The 24,119-nt window shown below is 49.0% G+C and overlaps 9 protein-coding genes across 9 annotated transcripts; 2 read left to right on the top strand and 7 right to left on the bottom strand.

The window, feature by feature from the left end:
- Positions 1–59: 59 nt before the first annotated feature.
- Positions 60–356, bottom strand: METBIDRAFT_30240 (uncharacterized protein; the record flags this gene model as incomplete). The annotated part of the gene is made up of 1 exon (XM_018855581.1): positions 60–356. A coding segment is annotated over exon 1 (231 nt), but the record flags the coding sequence as incomplete, so codon positions are not given.
- A 1,926-nt stretch (positions 357–2,282) lies between these two features.
- CDC46 (MCM DNA helicase complex subunit) lies at positions 2,283–4,466 on the bottom strand (the record flags this gene model as incomplete). Its single annotated transcript, XM_018856901.1, has 1 exon — positions 2,283–4,466. The coding sequence occupies one exon, from the start codon at positions 4,464–4,466 to the stop codon at positions 2,283–2,285; it is 2,184 nt and encodes a 727-aa protein (XP_018714343.1).
- Positions 4,467–6,109: 1,643 nt separating this feature from the next.
- METBIDRAFT_10074 (uncharacterized protein) lies at positions 6,110–9,457 on the bottom strand (the record flags this gene model as incomplete). The annotated part of the gene is made up of 1 exon (XM_018853679.1): positions 6,110–9,457. One exon carries the CDS (start codon positions 9,455–9,457, stop codon positions 6,110–6,112), a length of 3,348 nt encoding a protein of 1,115 aa, XP_018714342.1.
- Positions 9,458–10,884: 1,427 nt separating this feature from the next.
- METBIDRAFT_26491 (uncharacterized protein) lies at positions 10,885–11,211 on the top strand (the record flags this gene model as incomplete). Its single annotated transcript, XM_018855317.1, has 1 exon — positions 10,885–11,211. A coding segment is annotated over one exon (327 nt), but the record flags the coding sequence as incomplete, so codon positions are not given.
- A 2,312-nt stretch (positions 11,212–13,523) lies between these two features.
- On the bottom strand, positions 13,524–14,058 carry METBIDRAFT_114432 (uncharacterized protein). The gene has a single exon (XM_018853988.1). The coding sequence runs from the start codon at positions 13,968–13,970 to the stop codon at positions 13,671–13,673; it is 300 nt and encodes a 99-aa protein (XP_018714340.1). The 5' UTR covers positions 13,971–14,058; the 3' UTR covers positions 13,524–13,670.
- An 87-nt stretch (positions 14,059–14,145) lies between these two features.
- Positions 14,146–15,342, bottom strand: METBIDRAFT_76793 (uncharacterized protein; the record flags this gene model as incomplete). The annotated part of the gene is made up of 1 exon (XM_018858588.1): positions 14,146–15,342. The coding sequence occupies one exon, from the start codon at positions 15,340–15,342 to the stop codon at positions 14,146–14,148; it is 1,197 nt and encodes a 398-aa protein (XP_018714339.1).
- A 1,299-nt stretch (positions 15,343–16,641) lies between these two features.
- On the bottom strand, positions 16,642–17,428 carry ATP14 (F1F0 ATP synthase subunit h; the record flags this gene model as incomplete). Its single annotated transcript, XM_018858587.1, has 2 exons — positions 16,642–16,947; positions 17,417–17,428. 2 exons carry the CDS (start codon positions 17,426–17,428, stop codon positions 16,642–16,644), a joined length of 318 nt encoding a protein of 105 aa, XP_018714338.1.
- Positions 17,429–18,644: 1,216 nt separating this feature from the next.
- On the top strand, positions 18,645–19,052 carry METBIDRAFT_35503 (uncharacterized protein; the record flags this gene model as incomplete). The annotated part of the gene is made up of 1 exon (XM_018856617.1): positions 18,645–19,052. One exon carries the CDS (start codon positions 18,645–18,647, stop codon positions 19,050–19,052), a length of 408 nt encoding a protein of 135 aa, XP_018714337.1.
- A 420-nt stretch (positions 19,053–19,472) lies between these two features.
- On the bottom strand, positions 19,473–20,120 carry GSP1 (Ran GTPase; the record flags this gene model as incomplete). Its single annotated transcript, XM_018853678.1, has 1 exon — positions 19,473–20,120. The coding sequence occupies one exon, from the start codon at positions 20,118–20,120 to the stop codon at positions 19,473–19,475; it is 648 nt and encodes a 215-aa protein (XP_018714336.1).
- Between the last annotated feature and the right edge of the window lie 3,999 nt (positions 20,121–24,119).

Below are 24,119 nucleotides of genomic sequence, written 5' to 3'. Positions count from 1 at the left end.
CATCAGTCTACGAGTGATGTGGCTATCAAATTGGTAACACGGCGCTGTTGACCCAGTGGCCAGCAATTGTCTCAGTTTTCGAGACATAAATATCTTCTTGGTGGGACTTGTTGAAAGTCTTCTTCGCTTATTTCAGCCAACACCAGGAAAGGATTCAAATTAGAGGAGGGCTGTTTCATTGATGGGTATGACCCCAAAGAACCCTTCTGATCAGTCAGGATTAATCCCGGTGCTGTCGCCATGGTGACGCTCCGTTCAGGTCTTTTCCGAGAATTTCTGCGTTTCCTGCCTTGAACTTTCCAACCATCATCAGAAATATTAGATACCAAAATATCAGACATTTCAACGGTAGTTCCAACATGTTTGGAGCCCATATCCTCTCCCGCGTCTTGGGAAGATTTTTGAGGGAAATTCTGAGTGTATTCTTGGCTGAGTCCCAGATCTTTCTCATCAATAGATTCGAAAGCCATGTCCATGCTATTCGTCACTACATTCAGGTTAAGCACCTCGTTGTTTCCCATAGTCAAGTCTATAGCCAGAGAGCTGTCAAGAATCACGTTTTCAAGAGAAGAGAGTTCAAGCTTTCCAGGAACTTTCTTGTGTGGTCTGCTTGGGCGTGGTTCCGGATAGTCGTTCTCATCGATGTCGGCCAAAACAATAAAAGGGTTATTAGAAAGAGGAGATATGGAGACAGTTGATTCGGGCTCATTGGTTAGTTTCTTTCCAGAAGTCCCAGAAACTGTCTTCACTTTTTTGACAGTTCTTCTGCGAGAATTTCTGCCCTTTCTTCCCTGAACTTGCCACCCAGACTCCATATCAATATCTGGGTTAGCGGCAGGCAGCAGAGCGATGGTTTCCACTTTGGAGATTTCAAGTTCCCCATTGAAAATAGAATTGTTCTCCGGGAACAAGTTTCCTTGCGTTCTTTCGATCTCACCAGTCTCAGTGCAGTCTACAACTACGGCTGGCTTTATAGAGAAACCAGCCAAGGAGCCAAGCTTAGAGTCTGAATTGGAAGAAAGAACGGAAGAAGCACCAGTGTCCCCGTCGGAAAATTCCAAAATGCTACCGTCGCTTGATGGAGATAAAGTGGTAGAGCAGTCTGTTTCTGTGGCCCTTGGATATCCGGATTGAAAGGCAGAAGAGGCAGCAGCAATTTGAACAGAGATGAAATCAGAGGTAGTGTTTCCACTGTGATTCTGAATCTCAGGTTCAGCCCGAAAGGTGCCAGAGTAGTATTCTTCGATTTGAACAGCGTTCAAGTCTGTGGTGGCAGATTCTGCCTGGACCGAGAGTTCAATAAGGAGCACGACAAGAAAATAGCCTGTGAGGCAAAGCGCAGCGATTTCCGAAACGCAATTGATGAGTCTGAAGCAAAAAATCATTTGTGCAATCATGATGAAGCGTATGTTCGTGAAGAAGGGAGTGATGGAAGAGAGTTTGCAGAAGGTGGAGCGAACACCTGTTTCTATAGGAAAAGTGACTTTTTGCAGTCGGCGGCCTAACAAAGTATGGCTGCGAAATCAGGCTGTCGATTCGCGGATCGACATCGATGTCAAGATGCGACTTCGCTGCGAGTCCTCCAGACGATTTACTTGAAGGTCCAGCCAGGACTGGGCTTCAAGACAACAAAAAGTGTGAATATCGCCTTTTGGATAAAGTTGTTTATTTGGTTTTCTCGAAGCACTGTGTGAACGGCGCTGACACGAGACGTTCGAAGTATGTTGCTGGTTCTTGGTACCATGATTGAAAGGAAGTCTTGAAGTTAAGAGAGTATTTGGATGTGTTTGTGTTTTTGGGCAGTTGCTGTCTAGTTGAACTGACACATTCATGTGATGATGGATTTTGAGTGCATGTAAAGACGAGCTTGATCGGCTTCACGCGAGACTTGTTGGAACAGCGCTAACTTCGATACAATGAATGATGCGCCAAGCGTCAGAGGCGGCCATCGCATGCGAACATCGTACATATCGTCAGGTTGATGAAGATAATAATGGTTATACAAATCGTATTATAACACCCCAACCTTGAACACACAGCGAAATCACACGTAACATCATACTTAAGGTCATACACAACGTCATACTCACTGCCATAAGTCAACGCCATACTCGGCATACTCACGATCATACTTCATGTCATACTCAACATCACATTAACAACATACTCCAGACTACACTCAACATCGCAAACAGCGTCATGCTCAACGACATCATACGAAACTCCCCCCCCCTCATTCCACCGACCGAAACACCCCCCCTTAGTCCCACGCCCCAACCCGTCTAAACACCCACGCGTAGAATGTTCTGCCGCTGGTGACGGAACTTGATCACGTCGTGTCGCTCCATGATGTGCAAGGCTTTGTCGAGCGCCTCGACTGGGATTTTGCCGTTGTCTACGAGCTCCCGTCGGAGCGTTCTGTAGGCCGTGGACCAGCCAATGGGCAACCTCCGTCTCAACTCGATCTCCACCGCCTTGATGTGCTCGGCAAATTTGCCCGTGGCCATGTTGCCACTCTGCACGCCCTGGTCCACGGCGTTCATCGTGGACGCCGTGAAAAGACGGATGGCCTCGTCCACGTGGTCCATCGTGGCCACCGGCGACAAGGTGAGTTTGGCCAACAGCTCGGTGATCCGGATGATGGCCTCGAGCTGCCGGACGGTGATGGGGATGGACGAGCGCTCGTTCATGTCGCTCTCATTGACCTGCAAACGACGCCGGATGGCGACAAAATGGGACAGGAGCTTCTCGGAGGCCTCGGCCGTCAAGCGCGGCGCGCAGCGCGCCTTGGCATACTGGATGTAGCGCTTCATGGTCTCGATGGGGATCTCGCCCTCCTGCTCCTCGTTGTTGGCGGTGTTGCCGGTGTGCACGTTCATCACGTGCTGTGCAATGGACCGGTCCCGCGCGGCGTCGTGGTCATCCTTCACGATGAAGATCATGTCGAAACGCGAGAGGATGGTGGTCTGGAAGTCGATGTTTTCGCCGGGGCTCTTCAAGTCGTCGTAGCGGCCGAAGATCGGGTTGGCCGCGGCGAGCACCGACGTCCGCGAGTTGAGCACGGTGGTGATTCCGGCCTTGGCAATGGAGATGGTCTGCTGCTCCATGGCCTCGTGGATGGCCACGCGGTCCTCGTCACGCATCTTGTCGAACTCGTCGATGCACACCACGCCGCCGTCGGCCAACACCATGGCGCCGCCCTCCAAATAGAAGTCCCTGGTCTGCGTGTCGCGCTGCACAGACGCCGTCAAACCGGCCGCCGACGAGCCCTTTCCGGACGTGTACACGGATATGGGCGAGATCTTCTCGACGAACTTAAGGAGCTGGGACTTGGCCGTGCCGGGGTCGCCTAGAAGCAACACGTTGATGTCGCCTCGCAAGCGCATGCCGTCGGGCAAGATCTTCTTGGACCCGCTCATGAGCAAGCACGTGATGGCCTTCTTGATGTCGTCGTTGCCGTAGATGGAAGGCGCGATGGACTTGGAGAACGTCTCGTAGAGATTGGGCATTCTCGAGAGCCGCAAGAACTCCTCCTCCTCCTCGTCGGAAAACGCGAGGCCCTGCGCGGCGGTGTCCACGTCGGTCTGGATGCCCAAGACCTTGAGGTACGGGTTCCGGATGGCCACCGTGTTGACGGCCGTGGTGGTGCGCTGTTTGGACTGGTAGATCAGGTACGTGCCCACCAACGTCACACGCGTGCCCGGCACCACCTGGTTGGTCAAGTAGCGGTCCACGTGCACCAAGATGTGCCGCGGCATTTCGCCCACGGGCACGGCGTCGGGCGCCTCCTGCAACTTCAACGTCTGCTGGTCGATGAACGATGACTTGTCATGCACCACCACATACGGGTCCGGTGGGCATTTCTGCTGCAGGTGCGACTCGTCGTGGTTGTGGTTGGCCAAGCAGCGCGGCGGCAAGCTGAGCGGGCCGAACCCGGTGGGGACCTTCAACTTCATCGTGTGCTTGCAGTTGCGGCAAAGAAGCAGCACCTGCGTGGCCCGAGACAGGAGCACCGACGCCGAGATGATGATGCCGCTGACCCGCACGATTTTGGAGATGTGGTCCGAGTCCAAGTGGCGGATGGAGATGGGGCTCGAGTTGGAGTACAACACCAACTGGCAGCCCGGGAAGTCCCGAGGAATGTCCTCGTTGGAGAGGTACGCAATGCGCTTGGCGATGTCGGTGATGGCGTTCTCGAAAAGCGGCACCATGTCCAGCGGCAGGTCCGAGAGTTTCTTGTTGAGCTCCTCGTTGAAGCCGATCAAGTGCTCCGAGTTCACGCGGAGATAGTAGTTTTTGATGAGCAAGTTCTCCCGCAACTGGTCCCGGTAGATGAACAGGTTGTTCAACCGGAATTCCAAGATGAAGTTGCGGAAAGCCTTGGTCACCTCGTTGAACGAGTTGTCCTCGGGCTGGTCGCCGGGCAACACGTGGGCGCTGTACGTGTCTGCTCTCTCGTACGACATGGCTGAGGAGAATAGAGGAAAAGCGAGTTGTGGACGGGGGCCCGAGATGCGAACAATTTATCGGATTCGGAAGCGTAATGGGACGCGTGCGGCCTGTGTGCAGGGGCCTCGCATCCTGGGCGGGCGGGAGCGAGGCTCGCTGGAAGACTGGCGGGGCTGGTTATGGAGCGATTGGTGATTGTCTTTTCTGTCGCCTCAAGGCCAGCTGCAAAGCCGGCTGTGTAGATGCATGCAGATGGTCCAAGCTCCCGCTTCATTGCGGGGCGAGAGTGCGCCTAATGCAGCGAATCTGCACCAGGTTATTCTTGCCTTACTATTTCGGTTTATCGCGTATAGCCGCGAATCGGGAAACCGGAAATCACCAAAGATCAGGAAGGCATGAGCCTTGGCACCGATCCCTGCAAAATGCCGGGCGTGCACTCTTGGTGTTTTGGTGTACTCTCATGCCGAGATATGTTTCCACAAAACGCCGATATGCTTTCTGATATACTTCCAGAATACTCCGATACATTCCAGAATACTCCCATATATTCCCAGAATACTCCGATACACTTCCATGTGCTAATCGAAGGCTTCAATGGATTCAATGCTCAATTATGACACTCGTAGCAAATCTCTGCTATACTATGTGCAGCAGTCAACTACTTCTATTCAAGATGATTTGGCTCTACGGGACGAAACCCCAAATCTGAATGTCGAAAAAACTGATTCCCAGGGAAGAACCGTACATTCTTGTAAAGGTAATTTTCTGCGACGGCCAGTACTGTGTTACTCTTGTAGTTGGTGTTGATCCTCAGATAGCATCAAATTGTGAATCTACCCCGTGACTTTCGAGAAAATGTGATCTCTTTGACTCTCAAGCACTCAAGCAACGTGGCATGGCGATAAAATGGAATTGACACTGGCAGATCTACTCCCAAAACTTAATAGAACTGTGTCTTGACCGAACCTTTGCCAGGCACTTCGTCTTTTTTCTTGACGCCCAGATAGAGTGAAAGTATGTGTTGTTAATGCTTGCTTACCCTACTGATCCTATTCTTAAATTTAAAACCAGTTCATGATAAATTAAATTATTCAATGTAACTCAATGTGGTATTATTGATAACGGTATCAAATACGCTGTTAATATCATTCAATATCATTAATGTGTCTGCTACTCCATCCTTTATTCCGAAACATTTCCTATCACACGTCTGCCGAGACGGCACTACAAGCTTTGTGCCTACTACTAATCATGACAAGAGACGAAACCCTGCAATAAGTGCATAAACGGCAGACAATTTCCGATATATACATTAACTGTTGTGCATGAATTCGCTCGAATATCGTCATGTGTGTGATATCATCGTGCGCTAGCGGCATCACGGATGCTCAGTGTACAGACGGCATTGAAAGGGTTCCAAAAGAAAGAAAATATTATTCATATGAAGTGCTATAAAGAAAAATGTCTACGGGCAAGTACTACACCAGCAACTCGGTGGCCTGGCCTGGAGCCTCCGAAATTGCGTTAGTATAGCACTCTTTGGTTTTTTTTTTCGGTTTTTTTAATTTTTTGTTTTTGTTTTTTTGTTTTTGTTTTTTCTTAGAGTGTTCTACAATTTTGTTCCTTGAACAGGCTCTGTCCTCGCCTGTTCCTTGCTGCATTAGCTTGTAATGTCAAGTCTCTGTTCGACCTCTGCGTAGTTCCCACGCACAAGCTGAACCAAACTGTCAACCACATCCATTGACAGCAGCAAACAAGCTATGTTGCAGGAGAAGGATGTCTCAAATTCATCAAAGTCAAGATAGTAGTGCCACGTAGTCTTCTTTTCAAACTCATCTACGTGAACGCACCGACTGATATCATCCAAGCTAAATGTGTTCGATACATTCAGCTCACAAAACTCATCGTATGTTTCCAAGAGTCGATCTCTTGTGGAAATGATTTGGTTCACTGTGTCCATGATCTTGGTAAACCTTGTCCTGAAGTTGCTCTCGAGGATGCCAAAGTCATCGTGAGTCTTCTGGTATTTGGCTTCCATATCGGCAACCATCGAGCCACAAGCATGGAGCTTTTCCAAAACTTGGCGGCAATCTTCGGTGTCTGCGTCTCGCAAGTTCTCGCTCAAGACCGAGATTTCAGTCTGTACTGCAGATCCCAGAGAGAACAACTCCCATTGAGTGTTCCTGGCAGCCAAAACATCTCTCGCCAACTGTTTGATCTGCTCGTTGCACGGGATAACTGCGGAGTTGATGGCCTCAAGAAAGTCAAGCCTGTATTTGCGGATGGATGCTGTCAATTGATGGGCCACCTCTGTGGAATTCGCTTCCGCAATCTGGGCCAATGCAGTCTCGAGCTCCACCAGGGACTCCAGCTCCGAGAGAAATGGGCCTGTGGATATCGCAGAAAGCTCCATATCTTGTTCCGACTCCATCTCAATCTCCCGGTTGTGTTCAAGAGCTAAGGAAGACTCGCAATCCGAAGAGAAATGGTCAGCCTCAGTTGCAAATCTGACTGTCCTTGCGCGAGACTGCAATGGCAAGTGGTCCTCTTCTTCAAAGTCAAGGAGCAAGAACTCTGTTTTCATCCAAGACTCCTCGTCGGTGTAAAGAAGGTCCCGGTAGTTCTCGACAGAATCCTCTTTCTTGTCACCCGCCGTGGTCTTATCGCTTGCATCCACAGAGCGTCTTGAGTCACTGGCAAGGTCGACTTTCTTGCTTGTGTCAAACACGAAAGGCTCTGAATCGTCGTCACAGGAATAGACCACAATACTCGCCTCCTCCTCTGGAGCCAGGCTCAGGAGCGGGGGGCGTTTACTGCCAGTCTGATCCATGGGCAGCAGTGGGCCGGAGCTAAAGTTCTCGACAAAGATCGACTTCCAGCAGCTTTCGGGTGAAGAAGTTGAAATTTGGCTGAGCAGTAAGTTCAGCAGGGCAGGCGACTCTGTGGCTGTGGCGTCTTCAGTCAAGCTGCGACGAGTATTATGCAAGGCTGGTTTATCCCGGTACTGAGGTTGCGCTTTGCAAACATCTTCCTTGTCCAATGCTGGAACAATGGACGCGGCATCCTCTCCAAGCAATCCGGAGAAATACTCACAAACCGAATCCCCAGCATCGGAATCATAGTCAGCCCAGGATTTGCTGATCTTGGAACATGGGTTGCACATACCAGACTCCATAACCAAAGATTCATCAGGCTTTGCGGGGCAAAGGTCTAAGATCGGTGCTTCTTTCTTACTCTCGGCTGAATGAGAATGAGGCTCGGACGATTCTTCGACAGGCAGTTGCAGAATTGCACTTTCCTGGACTTGGTTCACAAAAGAAGCAGAGCCTGTGTCTTGAATATGCAGCAGTGCCAGGATGGGCACCAGCTCCAAGGAATCCGAAGTTGCAAAACTCGTGGGTGCAACATTATTAGGCGTGCCATTCTGCAGAACATTTTCCTGGGGGCACGATTCTTGCGAATGTGCCGCTCCTTCGATCATCGGCACATCAGCCATCGAGATGGGGGTACTCAGGTTTGAAGCATCCTCGCCGGTTTCGAATTGGGATACCACGTCTTCGTTCACTTTGGAATGTCTTGCGTCTTCGCCGACAGCCGCACTGTTTTGTTCAAAGTCGAGTGCGACTTCTGCGCCAGCGAAAACAAAACCGAGCTCTGCATAAAACATGAGCTCGCTCTCCGGGCTCGCGATCGTTTGTTCCGCCGACAAGGGGCCTAACACTTCCACTATCGGAGTCTGCGCAAGGGCGCTTCTCTCTTGGGAATGCTCGGCATCGCAAACAGCAACAAGCCCAATTTCTGCACTGTCGCCGGCTTCAACGTCAATAGGCGACTTTTCTGAGGCAGCATTTCCACTTGTAGCACAGGAACCTGTAGCAGGTGACTCGACCCCGGACTTGGCGGAAATGCTCCTGCCAATTCCGGAGGCCATGTTGCCGCTCCCCGCAGCTTTTGCCGTAGCAATTTGCAAGAGTGGGCTTGGCAAATCAGAGAAAGGCCCGGGATTCTCTTCAACGAGGCTAGCTGTCTCGACGCTAGAAGAATCGTTCAATGAAGAGCCGATTCCAGCGGAGCCTGCGTCGCCATTGTTGATGAGCCCCTTGGCCGACAAATCTGCCAATTCCGCGGGATCCGGGGAGCAAGCCTCGGAGTCGTACACGGATTCCTGTTCTGTTTCCACCGACGAAATGTCTGAGTACTCGTATGACCAGTGGTCTTTGGCGGCAGGTGCAAAAACCTCCAGGTGTCTCAAGTTGCCGTGGGATGTGGAGAGGAACCTCAAGATCTTGTAGAGCACCACGCACATTTTGCCTGCCTTGCCGACCATGGCCTCGAGCATGATCTCGCCAGCAGAGTCGTACTTGCCGCCTCTTTGCTCGTAGAAGGCTTCGGACTCTGCATCGTCGTCGGCATCCATTTCTGTAGAATCCTCCCCGGCGGAGGAAAGTGAGTGAGAGTCGCCGGTCTGGGGGTCCTTCGTGGCAAAGTCCCTGGGGGCAGACTCCTCAATCAAATCCTCTTCCAAGTGCGCAGGCCAACGGGTCTCAGAAGCGGGGATGTATTGGGTCTCAGTTCCCACAGGGTTGGAGGGGGCCAGGGAGTCAAGAGTCCAGGCGCTCTTGGTTCTCTCTTGCAGGCCCCCAGTGCTTGGAATCTGCTCAAACACAAGTTCCATTTCTGACAAGAGAGGTGCACACTCTTCGGAGCTCGCCAGCACTTTGGTGAGGTTCTCAAGCCCAGACTTCAACCACTTTGGTCTGTGCGAGAATCTCTTCCTGAACTTGCCGAGCGACTTTCTGAAGCGCCTGTGTTGTTTGTGTTTTTCCCACTCCACAGAGAAGTCATCAGCGATGGACTCGGTGGGGGGCAAGCAGTGGCTATCATCGCAAAGAGCGCTGCCGGGGGAAACGGACCCAAGTCTCTGGTAGATGTATCCCGCTGAAGGCAAGCTCTCCGAAGAAATGCGGGAGATTTTGCCGGACTTTTTCCGGCCCGATAAGATCAACATGGGGACTGTTTGAAGTAGTAGGGGATTCACACTAACGGCCTAATCTAGAACCGAGAAGCAAATCTAGTAAGATTCGATTGGGGCAATTGGAATTGACGCTGATGGGGAGTGTCAATTGGGTTGCAGTACTGGTTTTTGGACACTGTGGTACAATGTTCGAAAAGCAGTGGGTGATGAAGATGGGTAGAATGGGGGTTTTCTGTTCGGGATTTCGGCGTCTTTTTTATATCGATTGCGAAATCTGGTCTGCTGTATTACGTATATGCTTGACCACAAAAAGGCCGGCAGCGACGTGCGGGCCAGGCACGGCCTATCGTGATATTTGTGACATGCCCATCTTTTTTCATCAAAATTTTCAGCCCTAAAAAAAGCGACTTTTATTCGGGAATAACAGGGATACTATCGGCAATCAATTAGTTTAATAAATACCTCTGTCCATGCGGCTGAATTTTGCAGCCGCTCCGGCACAAGGTAATGCGCCGGGTGGGGCCGCCGGATATTCTATGCGGCCTGGGGCCAAAAAGAAATACCCGGGCATTCTCGGCATAGAATAGTCGATTGGATCTTGTGTAGGCTACGATTTCTACAGTATATCTCAAGCTTCCTTCTTAAACCCTATCCGCCTGTGAAAAAAGTGACATTATTGTTCAGCCTCTACGTCAAGCCAATCGAGACACCCGTCAAATTTGACCACAGTCGCCTCACCTCGTGAATCTCCTGATGCATTTGACAATACACAAAAATAATCTGGGATAGCTCAGGGCGTTGAGATTCCAAAATCTTTGAATCGGCCAAAAAAAGACGGAGAACGAGATTCGTGGCAAAAGACAGACATACACCCAACAGGGACGTGCATCGCATCTGTGCTAGATGCATCTATAAAGCCTTCATGCGTCAGTCTGGCTAAAAACCTGAATGCATTCAGGAAAATCGACTGGAAGAAAAAGATATTGTTCTCTATTGCTGCCTTTACGGGTGCAGAATGGCGCTTTTTTTCCGTGGGTGAGTTCCACCGCTTGCGAACTGTCGCAACATTCGCCATCAAATACTTTTTTTCAAAATTAGATTATCAAAATTGCTTAGTAAAGTAAACCGAATGAGAATTCGATACTTGTGTGATGTTTCTTTGCTTCCCGCCAGTACCGTGATCTATCGTGGTGTACGGGCTTACTCGTGAATCTGACTTTCTAAGGCAGCTCCTACTTTCGAGACTCAGGCTTCAGCTACCTAAAACCCCGTCCGTCATGTATCTCTGTAGACTACGAAATCTGCTATTTCCTCGAGCCACAAACCATGGATTTAAAGACCTGCATCTTTTGCAACAAAAAGCAACATTATCAAATGTGCCATGCTTAAACATGTCCTTCACGAATCTGCTCTTGGGTAAATCTACGACTCTGACCAGCTCACCACCAAAGAAGAAACAAAAACAGAAGGCCATGCCGCCAAGACCATTATGGCTCATCAAAGAAGATGAACTAGAAGAGAAATTCATCAAAGGAGGCGGGCCAGGAGGACAAAAGATTAACAAGTCAAATATCAAGGTTCAAATCACTCACAAGCCAACAGGCATCGTGGTAAACTCGCAGGATCTGCGGAGCCAAGAGAAAAACCGAGCGAAAGCTCGCGAGATTTTGTCGTTGAAATTGGAGCAGATGCAAAATCCAGAGACTTGTAGACTAAACGTCCTTGCCGAAAAGAAAAGAGCAACGAAACGAAACCGAGCCAAAAAGGCCGCGAAGAAACATAAAAGGGGATCTGAAAAAAGTGATCCAGAACCTCACCCAGCAGATTCTGTTTTAAATGATGACTTCGATCTTGCACCTACAAATGAAGATGTATTACATGACATCGGCAAAAATGAGCATAATATAATATAGCATCAAACTGTTCCACTGAAGGATGCTCTATATCTCACATTGCTGGTAGATTGGTGTTTTGAGATGTGTGGCTCATATCAACAAAAAAGTGAAGATTGCAGGACATGAATCAAGTGTCAAGAGAAAGTTTTATGTCCAAAATTCCATGGATTTTGCACGGGACTGCACTTCTCACCACCGATATTCGGGAATCTCTCTTATTCAATTTGATTTTGATGCTCACTTATATGGAAATCAACGGAAGATTTTTCTGTCCTTTCGCAAATGTCTATTCCTTGACAGTCATAAGAGACGCTCAGCAAACTTATGTTGTATATGCCTTTTGTAAATCGTGTCATGACAGTTGTCTTAGGTCTACCAGTAATACGAGCGACTTGACTTTACCTCTTTCAATCCAATATCATCTAACTTGATTGATCAAAACCTTCTTTTTTTCAATTCTGGGTCAATAATTAATCAGCAAAACCTACTTTCTTTAGATGTGACATAATAAAGTAAACAGGTGTACTAATGTTAATGGTGTGAATACTTTTATTCAACACAAATACGATACTTTGAATCCTCAAGTTTCAAACGACTGGGCACTAAAAAAGTCATAAGCTCTCTTTTAGAATGAGGCTCGAAGAAGCTGAATTGTTCCATGATTTCTGTCTAACTTCGAGCTTTTACACTAGGATTATTCCTATCTTTTTGTTAAGCTTGGAAAATTAGGAGAAATAGGAGCACTTACATCTTATCATGTAATCATAAAGTCAGGTACGAAGTATCCTTGAGAGAGACTTCTGGCGATTCAGAAAGATTCAGTTTCATCCATTTTGTGTAGACACATTAGTATTGAAAAGTATATGGCCTGATCCTGCCCTCTTTTTAAGTAGTGATACAGTCATTTGCCAATTTTTGACAAAAACGAATTTGTATTTTGTCTAGTTAAAATGGAATATGCTTTAGGTCTATATGTCTTTGAAAACTGATCTTAGAGGTTCTGAACCCAAATTCGATAAAGCTTTCCCGCTGTTGTCTCGAATATATTATCCATGTTAACATAATGATGTAATTGATTTTGGCTGGTAAAGTACTTTGCACCACCAGTCGAGATAAATGTGAAGTTTGAACTCTCAGATGATGAAAGTCTCACAATGAAAAATTATGGGAGCAAGGGAATCTTGATATAAATAAGATAAATGAGACCCGCTCTTCCTTAGGCGATTGTCTTTATGCAGCCCCAAAATATGAAAGCTGGTTTTTCTTCTTCCAAGTTCACAATGGTTCACAAGGTGTAGTTCAAAAAGAAGTCCTGCCCGAAGTGGCAGCAAGACGTAATCCAAAAGTTCCAATATCTTATTCGTTACCATTTGGAGGGTTGCGGCAATATAACAGAGGCTCGATGTGAGCGTATGTGATAACTCACAAACAATTCCAATTACATGTAACTTTTCACGACCGCTCAAATCTTATACCCTAAAAGTCGTTTTTGTTCGTTGCAACAAAGCTTTCGTCACCAATGCATTCATTAGCCTAAGAAATGCCGGTACGAATACAACAAGTGTTCCAAGGGCTCTTTTTAGAGGGAAAGTAAAGATTAGATTATATTTTTTATTAAATATAGTGCTGTACTTGAAGATCTCTCGCTTTATAGAAGGGATTTGGCTGTCATGATCAAGATTGCTGTCTGTTTTTTGAAGAAAAAAGGGTATAGAGGTCTGATCTCAAGTGGTGACTCCTTAATACCTGTTGTATTGTATAGCCTTAGTTGTTCATGGCTTGCTTGGTACTGAAGTGATATCACGAATCATAGTTATGTCTGGCCCACCAAAAACCTTGCTTTAGACAAATGACCTGCTCTTCGCGATATTTCCTTGATGTGCAATCAAATATGTTTTCTTGGGCGGTCTTTTTGGAGATGCCATTGGGGGAACGGATGGCGACGCTTTTGTGACTTTCGCCAGACAAGTAAGTGCATCAGCATCCATATCAGCTTCTTCGATGGAATCTCTGCAATGTCGGGTTTCTTACTAATAACGAATCAAAAATACGTGTGAGCCACTATTTCTGATTGGATTTTTATGCTTCAACCTGGCCCATACCTTAGATAAAAGGTTCCATGCGTCTGAAACTGAAGAACAATTGACATAAAGATAGCGGCACAAGGATGTGAGCTTCACCGAAAGCCAAATGAGAAAGTAATAGGGACACTTCCGCTGAGTTTTACTAGTAATAAGTGCCAAAATTTGAGGAACCTGTGGATGCAAGGTCATTTTGTGTTCTGTGGTTTGAAAAACGCTGAGAGAAAAAGGCATTGTTCACAAAGCCAGCTCGCTTTTGAGTAAAAAAATTTAAGGTCGGGAGAACACAAAATTGATGGCTAAATTCTGCCTGCGCGGTTTTGCAATGCTTTGTAAATTGTTCCATGCTCGAGGCAAGATCAAGATACGGATCGAACATTTGTATAGTACGCAAAAGCAATTGGCACTTTGGATCTTTGGAAATAGTCGGCACGTAGTGAACTGCATGGCAGTATTCCTGAAGTTTTTTTTGTATCTGTAGGCAATCGCTCTTTGAGACCCGCTCAACAACCAACTCCAAACGGGGATTAGTGGATTACGCTTATGCACTGCAGCAGACGTAGAAAACATGGGGACTCGGGCAGATGAAACAGTGAGGCTCAAGAGGATTTTGATCTCATGGAAAAGCACAGATATAAGAAGGCCTAAGAAATGCACACTTACGGCAACCACAAATCCACCAAAATACCGCTGTTTCTTCGTCGTACTGTTCCATCACCTTGTCTTTCCTCTACCGTGGTTCCATTCAAGCTTCCTTCTTGTGTCTCCGCCACTCTTCTAATGCCTTCAAGGCGTCCTGCAAGCTGCTCGACAATTGTCTGTTTTCCTCCGCGAGTAAGTCCATTTTGTCCAGGCGTCTCTGGTCATCGAAGGTTCTGCTCTCAAGCAGGCTGTTCACGGCCATGTCCACCAAGGTGGCTATGGCGTCGTAGTTATTGTATACGCCTCGTAGAAGCGGTGCAGAGGAAAGCTCAAAAGGCACCACCTCCTCGTTTGTTTCAGCCGAAATGAACTGGACATCAATGAACTCAGCGGGGCTAGCGAGATCAGGTCCGTTTTCCCGGCGAACGTTCTCTGGGCGGATACTGGCGTTCACCTTTTCCACGTAGGCAGTAAGGGCACGTGTGAGTTTGGCGAACTTGCCGTTTTCGTTCATGAGCTGCTCGATGACCTCCAGGAGTTGCGTGGCAATGCCCTCGTACTCGTTTTTGGCAATCTCGGATGTTTCCGGCGATTTGTGCATCAAGGGCCGCGGCTCTGTGTTGTTGACCGACGGTTTATTGCCGTGCACCAAGTGGGGATTTGGATCAGGCTCGGGGGTCGAAGCATGGCTCTGGACACTCCCAAATTTCATCGGCCGGCCGTATGAAATGGCCGTTGATAGCCCTCGGGAGTGCAAGAGGGCGGATTTGAGCTCGGAACTCTCGAGAGCCATGCGCCTTCGCTCCACTTCATACTTGCTGCGGAGCTCGCAGTTGAGGTTTTTGAGGCGCAGGATCTCGCGGGTTTGGGCCCTGGTTCTTTTTTCCAACTGCTCATTGAGCTGTGTGAGCGTGGCCAAGTCGGTGTGGAGGACCCGGGCGAGTTTCTTTTCGCATGCTGATGTCTCCAGCTCTGCCCGGTGCAATTTGCGCTGTAGCCTTGCGATTTCGGTCTCTTTTTCGGCCAACACCTGGTTGGACGCCTCGTGCTGGCGGTTATGCTTGTCGATGCTCTGGACAAGAGAATAAATGGCGTTGACCACGTTCTTGTCATTGTTATAGATGCCTTCCTGCACCGTGAGCGTCTCCAAGGCTTTCTTGTCGGGCTGGTCGCTTATTAGCTCTGCCCAATTTGTGGTGACAAATTTGAGGTCCTCGCTGATGTGGCCTTTCGTCACGAGCGTAGAATTTATAAGCTCGGCAGCGTTTCGGATGGTCTCTACGTTGAGATAAGCAGGCATCTCAGGTTGCGAAAGAGACGAGGTGGGCCGAGTGGAGTTATGAAATTGAGGATATTTGTGTTGACACGGCGCAGAGATTTGGGACGCAAAGAGAAATCAACTGTTTTCTGTTGTTCGGCTGTATGTGCAGCAATGGTGGTATGAGCCAGTGTCTGACCGAATCTGGTGGATGGTGTTTTGATCATGGCTAGTGACGCGAAACCTTGAAGACGCGCACTGATCGTCTGACGATAGACCGCAGATCTTCCAGCAACGCCAACTATATCTCGTTGACTGGATTAATTGTAGTGATTCTGACGGCGTTGAAGTGATGAGATGGGCCCATGGTGGATTTGCATGCGGACTTTACGATATTCAAATGCAGCTTGTAATACGGAGAGACTGATGGTGCATATGGTGGAATCGTCGTAAATCTGGTGGAACCAAGGTAATCTAATGGCATCATAGAAAGACCACTGGGACCCTGGCAAAATCAATGGGCCATGGGAAATCTAAAACACATCTATGGCTGCACGAATCATATGGTATCGTAGAAAACTTGATTTATCACTGGTAATTCAAGGGTTCCATGGTGGAGCTAGTGCTTCATGGTGAATCTGAGGGATCACAAATCTCCAATTGACTCAGCCAAACGGTAGCACGAAAAATCCAATGGTTCTAACAACCACTAAATTTCAGTCTAAATTGCAGTGGAATTTCAAACGGGAGAACGGTGGATCGTATCAATGCATGCTAGGAAGCCTGAACATAGTGATGCCGACTGTATGGCAAGCCCATTCCACTGTACTAAGTGGTGCCTCCCAGTTCAAGAGAAACCAGTCTGTTTCAAACAAAGCAAAGTTCCAGTCATGCAACCACTCAAACTACCGCATAGGAACACGCGTCTGGTATACCGGTCCAGTTGTGCCTCAGCTTAGAATGTGGAAAACAAGAATAAGTGAGTGCCACCGGCAAGCCCTGGGTAGCCAAAGACGTGCAAGAGTCAAAGCCCTCAAAATGAATGACCAGACCTTTGCAGTCATGATCAGCACAGACATCGGGTACTCTTGCCGGACATGAACGCCGAACCCCGCACCGGCTGTCCCGAATACTCTCTACAACAGTCCGACTTTGGCGGGCCTACAGTGGGGCCCAAGGCAATCAGGTCAGCAGTGAAGAATTTTATTGGTGTTTCGGGAGCACGCAGCCCCCGGGAATATTGCTCTGTGGAAGAGACACGGTTTACTTATATGTTCTATGCAAAGAAGTGGCAGCGACACGGCGCACTTCCTGTTTGCCGGCCGGCTGCTAGCCAACCGCTTAGTGGTGCTCGGCCTCGGCCTCCTCGAAAACAAACCAGTCCTCCTCGGCCGCTGGCGCAGCCTCGGTGGATGGCGCCGAGGTGGTCTCAACAGCAGCCGACTCGTAAGCGGACACGGCATCGGCGCTGACCTCCTCCGAAGGAACGGCAGGCTTGGAAGGCAACTGGAACTTCTTGATGCCCTCGGCACCCTCGGCAGAAGTCTGTGTTGGCTTGAACTGCTTGATCTGAGACACGTACAAGTCAGAGACCAAGTTGGATCTCTGTGGGGTCACAGAGAACAATCTTCTGGAGGACAAAGCACGCTGTGTTGTTAGTAAGGGCTGGGGGACGAAGGGAGATGACGAGGGGGTCACGGATCCGGGCCAGAATATGTCATGAGGCCTGAGGTATGAGCGTTTTTCGGCTCGTCGTGATGGGTGTGATAACCGTATTTGGGCTTGGTGTGATAACTGATTCAGGCTCGACCCGTTGGGAGCCGGCTCCACAATGCAGAATGTCCACAGGCACGGTCTGTTTTCCCGGTAGCCGCCGAATGTGGAGGCGCAGAAATCTAGCACAGGCACACGTTCCATCAGGCAAAAATGGCAATAGAAACCAGCGGCCCCCTTTGGCCCCCTTTGCCCCTTTTTGCGTGGATCCCGGCCCCATGGCTGGGCGCATATCGAGGGTCGAAAGCATTGCCTTTTCGGTATAGTAACTCGGCTCCGGAGAGAAAACACATGTGATTATCACGCCGTGCCCGGACAGGCTCCAGGGACACGTGCACATGACTGGGCGGTACATACAATCGATTGCTTGAACATGATCCTTGGTTGGTGTGGGTATTTGGCGAGGGGAGCCGAGGGTTGAGGTTGGTGCTTAGACTTTTGTCTTCACCGAGCTTCGGGGGCGTGCGAGCCTCAGGAAACTGGCGAGGCCTGCGGCAAAGACACGCTATTGGCCAGCAGCGCGAGCAGACATGGCCCTGGAGGCCGGTCACGTGACCGGGCGCTGTCTGCTGGTGGTCCCCGGCTCCCGAAAAGCAAGGGCACGGCGGGCGGCGAAGACCGGGTTTGCTTCTTGCAGATCCCGGCTTTAGAAGAATCTTTTTTTTTTCTGTTGATATTTGTGCTGGTCCGTTTTTTTTCTTGCCTCTGTTGATTAAATCTGCGGGCGCCGTTCGGATCTCAGCTGCGAAGGAGAGCACTGGAAACCAGATTGGGGCCAGGCGTGGGCCAAGAAGATACATGCGGTTCAATGGCACGTCTGTCTAATTGAAGTCGTGTTTATTTTTGTTGATTCTCGAAGCCTGATTCCGGTTTAGCGTCGATTTTGACCTTCGTCCCCAAAATTTCCCATCGTGACCAAATTACCAAATTGGCCCTCTGCACCAATTTTGGCCTCGGAACAAGTAGATACATAGTATGCGGACGTCCTTCAATAAAATGTCTGTTCAAGGAAGCTCATGTTTTTTTTTTTTGTTCCTCGGAGATTCCGATTTGGCATACATTTTGGCTTTTGTCACCAAATTTCCCCATCGTTACCAAATTTCCCTCTCTGCACCAATTTTGGCCTCGGAACAGTATACTGACGTCCATTCAATGGCACGTCTGTCCGATTGAAGTCGTGTCTTTTTTTCGGATTCTGATTTTTATTTAGCATCGATTTTGGCTTTTGTCACCAAATTTCCCCATCGTTACCAAATTTCCCTCTCTGCACCAATTTTGGCTTCGGAACAAGTAGATACATAGTATGCGGACGTCCTTCAATAAAATGTCTGTCCGATTGAAGTCGTGTCTTTTCTTTTCGAATTCTGATTCCGATTTGCCACCGGTTTTGGCCTTCGCCACCAAATTTCCGTCACCAAATTTCCGTCACCAAATTGGCCCTCTGCACAATCTCCAGACTCCGGCACGGTCCTGTGTGCGGCCACCATCTCTCACCTCATACATCCAAGAGACTGCCCAAAACAGCCTCTTCTCTGTAGATTCAACCACACACGCCCCGCCCCCACGCCGCAATGCCAAAGTACTACTGTGACTACTGCAAGTCGTATCTCACGCACGACAAGATGTCGGTCCGGAAGTCGCATTTGTCGGGCCGGAACCACATCAAGTTCTACTGCTCGTACTACGAGGAAAAAGCCAAGCAGCTTGGGATCTGGGACTCCAGCGAAAGTAAGTACCAAATCGACCTTGAGTATCTTACCAGCCAGGAGCCGTCGCCCGACAATTTCGCCAGGGAAGTTGTTCGCGAGAGAGAGAAGTCGACCGTGAGACGCACGGATGATATGGCCGAGGAGGTGTGTCTTCCGCCGCCGCCCAACTTGTCCAAATTGGCGCCGCCGCCGCCGTCTGTTTTGAGGCTCACGGCAGAACACAGCCACCTGATTTCCGTAAACATGGCCCGGCAGGAATACCGGTTCTAGCCGGGCACAACCCCGCCGTTTGGGGAGAAGATCTACGCAGTACATAATGAATCACGACCACCGATAAAAAAGGCCCGTGGGGACCCACAGGCGCCAGCTCTCGACGGCCCTGTATGAACCGGGGGCTCCTTGGAAGTCTGCCCTTTCCGGAGGACTTCTTCCAGGAGTCTGCCCCTAAATTCTGGCGCTTCCACAGGGCTTCTTCCAGAAGTCTGCCCCTAAATTCTGGCGCTTCCACAGGGTTCTTCCAAGTCTGCCAGCGAGGCTTCTGAGACGCCACTACAGCGGGGCTCTTCCCCCACCTACAGCGAGCTTAGGCGGCCGGTGTTTTATGTATATACTCTACTAAACACAAGCCATGCATACGACAGGCGGTTTGGGGTGAACCAAGTCAGCGGATCCGGGGCGCTGCTCAGCCACTCACAAGTCGTCGTCATCCTCATCGGGCAAAGGCAACGCACTGGCTTGGTCCATCTCCTGCTGGTATTTTTGCATCATGGCACTGTCGACCTGCACCTCGGGAGGCGCCAAGGCAGGGGTGGCCACAAACTCCAATTGCGGGTTGCCCACCAACTTCCGCGCCAACCAAAGGAAAGGCTTCTCGAAGTTGTAGTTGGACTTGGCGGAAATATCGTAGTACTGCAAGTTCTTCTTTCTGTGGAAGGTGATGGTTCTGGCCTTGACCTTGCGCTCCTTGACATCGACCTTGTTGCCGCACAACACAATCGGGATGTTCTCGCACACCCTGACCAAGTCTCTGTGCCAGTTGGGCACGTTCTTGTACGTGATTCTCGAGGTCACGTCGAACATGATGATACCGCACTGGCCGTTGATGTAGTAGCCGTCTCTCAAGCCACCGAATTTTTCTTGGCCGGCAGTGTCCCACACGTCGAACTTCAACTCACCGTAGTTGGTGTGGAACCCCAAAGGATGCACCTCAACTCCCAAGGTGGCAATGTATTTTTTCTCAAACTCACCGGTCAAGTGTCTCTTGACAAAGGTGGTCTTTCCGGTACCGCCGTCGCCGACGAGCACCAACTTGAATGTAGGAACTTCAGTAGTAGCCATTTTCTGGAACGAGGTGTGGCAGTTTCTGATTGGGTACTGGATCACAGGAAAACAACAGCAAGTTAGGAGCTCGAAAAACGAGCGAGGGAAAAAACTGGTCGCCAGTGCGATGACCTGCAGGCGCCGCCCCTTTGCTGCGAGCCTCCTCTAGTCCTGCAGGCGCGCCCGTTCCAAGCACCCCGTTTTTTCGAAGGCCCGGTGGTTTTGGGTCCGGGCAGCCTGTTTGGTGCTGTGTTGTTGGCTTTGCAGATCGGGGCAGCTTGGTGTGGCTGGGCTGTTTTTGGTTGCTTTTGTTGTCCGTGGCGTGCTGGTTGTTTATGCTTGTTTGTTTTTTTCTCGATAGAGTGCGAAGTCGCTAGCAGCGTGATACGGCAAGACAAGAATTCGACGGAAGATTGCCGCGGCTCTCGGCCTGCCTTATTACGACAGATACGCGGAGACAGAATGGTGCAGCTGATATAAACAGACAGCGGCCGAAATGTAGGCATGGCCAGCCGTGGAGCTGGCAGAGCAAGAAAAAAAAAAACAGACAAAACAAGAAAAGATAACAAAAAAGACAACAAAAAAGACAACAAAAAAGACAACAAAAAATACAACAAAAAATACAACAAAAACAGACAACAAAAACAGACAACAAAAACAGACAGGCACGGGTCCACTGCTGGGCTCGTGTCTTGAGCCTAATCTTGTTGTACCAGACTGACTAGGCATTACTGTGTGCGCACTTTCGGGGGGCCGCGTAAACTGCGCTTATACGCCTGAACAGCATAGCGATCTGGAAATCATATGTTGGAGATTCCAGCAGATACCGCTACCGACTATATCCTTTCGAGCCGCAGGGCCTGAGTTCAATGTTGAAACACACGCTTGCTCGTAAATGGACACGTGTTTTCCGCAAGCTCCCTGCGTCGGGTAGTGGCTGCCGTCCCCCTATTCATTCAATACTACTATGCTGACAAGTAGACGTGTCTTCTGACTTCCCAGTAGTTTTCTAATTCCTTTTCTCGCCGATCAGTCCAGACTCACGCCAGTAGATTTTTTTAAACCTTTTTCTCGCCCATCAGTCCACGTGTGCTGTTTTCAAGACCGGGCAAATAAGAATGTACACATTTGCATACCAAGAGGCGTGGGCAATATAGTTGAACAAGCCACTGTGGACGAGAATGCGGCCTTTTCCCTCACCACGTCGAGTCTTCCAGTCTTCCAAATTCCGCTGGCCAAAATACACCCAGTAAAAGATGGGCTTTGGGAGCCTCTTGCCTCGATGGAAACCTCTTTGTGGGTGTTGTATGCTCACTTGATATAAGGAGTATCTTTGGCTAATTGCTTCTGGCGAATATCAGTTTTGAACATATAGAAGCCCCAATTAGGGATCATTGTCATCCTCTTTTGAGTCCCTTAATATGAGGGGGTCTTTTGAAATGTCAGCCCACGATTAAGCAGGTCTTCACCGTGAAGTTAGGCAGCTTTAGTGGGGCCCTAATTTGGTTTTGAGCCATGAATCAGGGAGAACTTTGAATTTTGTGAACGCCAATCTAGTAAATTACTGGGCTTCAAAACTCAAAAATCAGCGAACGCTTCCTTGTGTTTCCAGTGACCAATACAGCTGCATACTATTAGACGTTTCGAAGCACTCAAAATGCTGAACTGAGTTTCAGACACTCAGCAAACAGAGGACGTTTTAGTGAGCCATCAAGATGCTGATTCCAAGTTAGGCTCTTCTGGTTGAAGCCAAATCACTCCTGAACAAATGAGATGATGAACCCAAGTTGAAGGTTGAACGGCTGTGAATTGTTTCGCAGACAGTTTACATAACTGAAAAAAAAAAATCGACTTCGAACAATCTTGTTAATCAGTTCAATGGCGTCACATGGTTCACGCTTTTTGAACTTCTTTGAAAAACTTGTTTGCACTTTCTCATTTCTAAAACATGATAGTTCCAGGGTCTTGGCCTTGCAAGAGCCCGGCGTACAGTGATTTTAAGTTCGGTGGGCGAAGCTCATTTTGATCAACCTTCCTGTCACCTGGAATCAAGAATAGTGAAGCTGTTCCCATCATCTTTCTACAATTCCAGATGCGGCCTCTTGAATATAACTTTTGCCACCTCTTGAGCCCAGCCAATCTCCCAGATTCAGGACGATAAATTCAAAGAGTTTGAAATTTGGTCTAATTGACTCAGACTTCAGAAATACCTCGCGAAATATTGTCCAAGGCTTCAAGTTTGTATCGGCCACCAACTCATGCATTATTCGAACGCCCAATTATTATTTTGCTTGAACTTCAAAAAAAGCCTGTCTCTTCAGAAGCTCAAATGATGTTGACTTCTTTGTAATTGTTCTTTTTACTCATGGGCACGTATCAGCTCTTGGCTGCTATATTCCTATGAGTTGGCGCTAGAATCCGTCTAGTACCCAACTCTAAAACCCTTTTTGCGAATGTGGCAAAGGTGAATGAGCATAAAGGCTTCTGCGCGAAAGTCATGGACTGAATGAAAAGACACATTCATAGCGCCCTCCCTTACACCAAAGTAGACCAGCATGCATACGGTTTCTGGGTGATCTTCACGAAACGCGCAACGTCGTTGGTTTATTGTAGGTTTTGAATCGAATGAGGCTTATTTATCGGCGCATACTGCTAGATGTACATCTGAGAGAAACATGAGGCGTGTTGAACATGTCAGGTCTCAGAGCATTCTGTCGAAATAAAGACAGAAATATAGGGACATTTTTGGGACAGTAAACTCACACTAAAAACCCGTAGAAAAAAGCGCTGTGGGAATCTCTTTTTTCGAATTTCCACAACCGGTATGCACTAACAGTAGCGCATGAGCCAGGCAATCAGAATAATCGCACACATCCAAATGTAGCGGGCCCTATCGCAGGAGCCTATATGGCAAGTCACAACCGCTGGGAGGTGTGTATCCTGGTGACGCGCATATACAGTGTATTCCTGAACGCAAGACCTAGCCTAGTTCCACAACGGTTAATCTGTGCTAATCTAAACCGTGCCGAGCGACGTGCCTGTGTATATAACTAGCCCACAACAATAGCACATGGTCCACTTTTCCAGAGCGGCACCTGAGAATACCGCTGCAACTATGTGGGACAATACGCCCAGGTTTTGAGGGGGCCATGGGCTTTGAACCGTGGATACCTTGCGGCCCTTGGCACTTGGCATACACAGGACGAGTATTTCATGTGGGCATGACTATATGCTTCAAGGACTCATTTTCGATAGGGCTCATTTTCGATAGCCACGGATGGTCGGAGGACTGAGGCAGGGCTGTTGCGGGTGGTCGTTTGGGTCCACCAGACTGGATGATTAGTTGCGGGATGCATGGAAGCTTTGGCGGGCTGGACGCGCATAGAGACGAAATGCCCACAAGCGTCTGCAGCGCCAGAAAAATCCAAGCCCATGGTCTAAGGTACGCACGGAGAGATTTTTATCCAGGCCGGATTCTGACGGGCCGCGGCGGGCCGCGTTTTCCAGCAGCTTTCGGGTGTGTCCGTATCCACTGCTGCATCAGCAAATTAAGCTTCGGGGCCAGGGGAGCGAAGAGCAAGAATCCCTGTATCCAGCCCAAAAGCCTCTTTTTTCTGCCAACCCTCTTTTCAATCGTGAGGGGGTTTGGGCCTCCTTTTTAGAGCCCTCACTACAGGAAAAGCAGCGGACAATAGAACTCTTTTTACAAACAAACAGGCTGGGTTGGTTCTGCATGGGTGCCTAAACGCGGCCACCGAAGATGTGCTAAGAAATACGTGCTTCAATGCGAGCTTTAAAACGACTGGGCTTGGAACGACTGGGCTTGGAACGACTGGGCTTGCTAAAAAAAGGAATGCCCAGGCTCGTTCCGCATACGGCAAGGGCTTGGGTCCGCTGGAGCGGCCTTCGTCCAATGGCATGCTTGTTATTCTTGCCTCACGCCAAATCGCCGGAGGCAGGTATAAGCGAAGCAGCGAACGAAAAATTGCGGCGCAGTTGGCGCGCGTTGATCTTAGT

This window comes from Metschnikowia bicuspidata (assembly GCF_001664035.1).
Source record: "Metschnikowia bicuspidata var. bicuspidata NRRL YB-4993 chromosome Unknown METBIscaffold_1, whole genome shotgun sequence".
Classification (NCBI taxonomy): Eukaryota; Fungi; Ascomycota; class Pichiomycetes; order Serinales; family Metschnikowiaceae; genus Metschnikowia; species Metschnikowia bicuspidata.
This window is presented reverse-complemented; position numbering and strand designations above follow the sequence as displayed.

Excerpts from the sequence above, each read along its gene's own strand:
- METBIDRAFT_114432 (XM_018853988.1), bottom strand. The coding sequence starts at position 13,970 with ATGTTTTCTACGTCTGCTGCAGTGCATAAGCGTAATCCACTAATCCCC.